Source organism: Eimeria tenella, genomic scaffold (assembly GCF_000499545.2).
Source record: "Eimeria tenella Houghton genomic scaffold, Eth_scaff2292, whole genome shotgun sequence".
Taxonomy (NCBI): domain Eukaryota; phylum Apicomplexa; class Conoidasida; order Eucoccidiorida; family Eimeriidae; genus Eimeria; species Eimeria tenella.
Window position 1 is genome coordinate 5,711 of NW_013542149.1, and position 2,046 is coordinate 7,756.

The following is a 2,046-nucleotide window of genomic DNA, read 5'->3' on the forward strand; positions in this document are numbered from 1 at the left end:
TGGCGCTGCGTCGGATTGTGGCTGCGAACTCAGGTGTACATACAGCCCAGCGCTGCCCCGCTCAACTGGCTTTGCTGCTCGCTTCTGCTGCAGTTGCTGCTGCTTGCTGCTGCAGTTGCTGCTACTTCCTGAACTGCTGCTGCTGCTGCTGCTGCGGTGTGTGTACGCAGCTGTCCCCATCTTGTTTGGATCTGCAAGAGACACTTGTGGGGTCGAGCTGCTGCTGGATGCTGCAGCTGCGCTACTGCCGTCTCCCCTGGAGCTGCCGCTGCCGCTGCAGCGCTGCAGCAGCAGCAAATCGTGCCTTGCTGCCTTCAGCCAGGCCAAGCAGCAGCAGCAGCAGCAGCGACAGCAGCGGCGACGCAGCCACGGGTCAGGGCTGTCAGGGCTGACAATGCTTTCCCTGCAGCAGCAGCAGCAGCAGCAGCAAGCAAGTCAAAAGGGAAGCCTGTTTGCTCCTAGCAGCGCATCTGTTGCTGCTGCTGCTGCAGCAAACGCAGCAGCTGCTGCTGCTTCCGCACTTCTACGTGGCCCTCTCACATCCCGTGCAGGCCCAGCAGCAGCAGCAGCAGCAGCAGTGCCTGCTGCTGCTGCTGCTTTGCCAAATGCACCCGCTGCCGCTGCTGCTTTCAAAGTTCTCCCCGACGGCAGTGACAGGCGGTTGGCATACTGCCGCATCTTTTCAGGCAAACCCTAAACCCTAAACCCTAAACCCTAGACCCTAAGGCTCCCTGCGTACTGCCGCATATTTTCAGGCAAACGCTAAACCCCAAACCCTAAACCCTAGTGCTCCCCGCGGCCGCGCTCTAGTTTGCGCATGTGCGTCCTTCATTGCTCACCATTGCTGCTGCTGCTGCTGCTGCTGCTGCAGGACGGCTGGAAGCTCCTTGCGTTCTCTTCAATTCTTCGCAGCAGCAAGTTGAACTGGTGCAGCAGCTGCTGCTGCCTGCTGCCTCTTCCTATCTCCCAGCAGCAGCTGCTGCTGCTGGAGACGTTGTGGTGCTGCGGGGGCTGCAGCACACAAGGGCAGGGGACACTCTGCATGCTATTCCTGCTGCTGCTGCTGCTGAGCAGCAGCAGAAGCAGCAGCAACTGCAGAAGCCCTTCGTCTTTCAGCTTCTTTCTGGGCAAGTGAGCTGGGGGCTGAACACAGCAGCAGCAGCAGCCGCTGCCGCACCTGCTAGCAGCAGCAGCAGCAGCAGCGAGGGTGGCGGGCGTGCAGCTGTCACTGAGGCTTCTTTGCTGGCGCGGCTGGAGCAGCAGCAGCGCGAACAGCAGCAGCAGATGGTGCCGGTTTGCTTCTGCAGCATCGACTGCAGCAGCAACAGTGAGGAGCAGCAGCTGCAGCAGGCGCTGCAGCTGCTGCAGCTGCAAGATCCTTCTTTGCTGCTGACTAAGGCAGAGGGCGAAGCCTTTGTCCTGTGGGGCCGCGGCCAGCTGCAGCTCGAGCTTGTGAGAGACAGGCTGCAAAAGGAATTCGGTAACTTGCTGCTGCTACTGCTGCTGCTGCTGCTGCTGCAGCTGTTTGTGTTGCATGTGCTGCTGCTGCTGCTGCTTCTCGCGCCGGTGCTGCTTTTAGAACTAGTGTTTTACGGGCTGCTCCTGTTGCTGAGGTTTAATTTGCTGCTGCTGCTGTGCCCACGGTGTGCCTGCTGCTGCAGCGCCCTCGCTCCGGCTTGCTGCTGCCGCTTATCTTGCTGCAGCTGCTGCTGCTAAGTCTGTTGCTGCTGCTGCTGCAAATCTGCTGCTGCAGGACTAAAGACACACCTGGCCCCTGTGGAAATTGCATACAAAGAGCGGTTGCTGCAGCCCCTCAGCGGCAGCAAAACCTGGCCTCCCCGCAGCAAGAGCAGCAGCAGCAGCAGCAGGAAGAGAAGCAGCAGCAGCAGCAGCAGCAGCAGCGCCCGCCTCAGCCTGGAGCTACTGCCGCTGCCTTTGGTCTCCCCCGAGCTGCGTCTCTCAGCGCTGCTGAAGGGCGACCCGGACCCCTCAGCTGCTGCTGTTGCTGCAGCAGTGGCTCCAGCAGCAGCAGCAGCTGCTGCTGCT

General features: G+C 60.9%; 1 protein-coding gene across 1 annotated transcript in view; it reads left to right on the forward strand.

Moving 5' to 3' along the window:
- Positions 1-2,046, forward strand: part of ETH_00035425 (elongation factor Tu GTP-binding domain-containing protein, putative) — a gene marked incomplete at both ends in the record, with an annotated part of 5,295 nt that overhangs the window by 1,905 nt on the left and 1,344 nt on the right. The window contains 4 exons of the mRNA XM_013374778.1: positions 1-33; positions 171-434; positions 872-1,452; positions 1,818-2,044. Coding sequence (XP_013230232.1) covers positions 1-33; positions 171-434; positions 872-1,452; positions 1,818-2,044 — 1,105 coding nt within the window. The remainder of the gene's footprint in view (positions 34-170; positions 435-871; positions 1,453-1,817; positions 2,045-2,046) is intronic.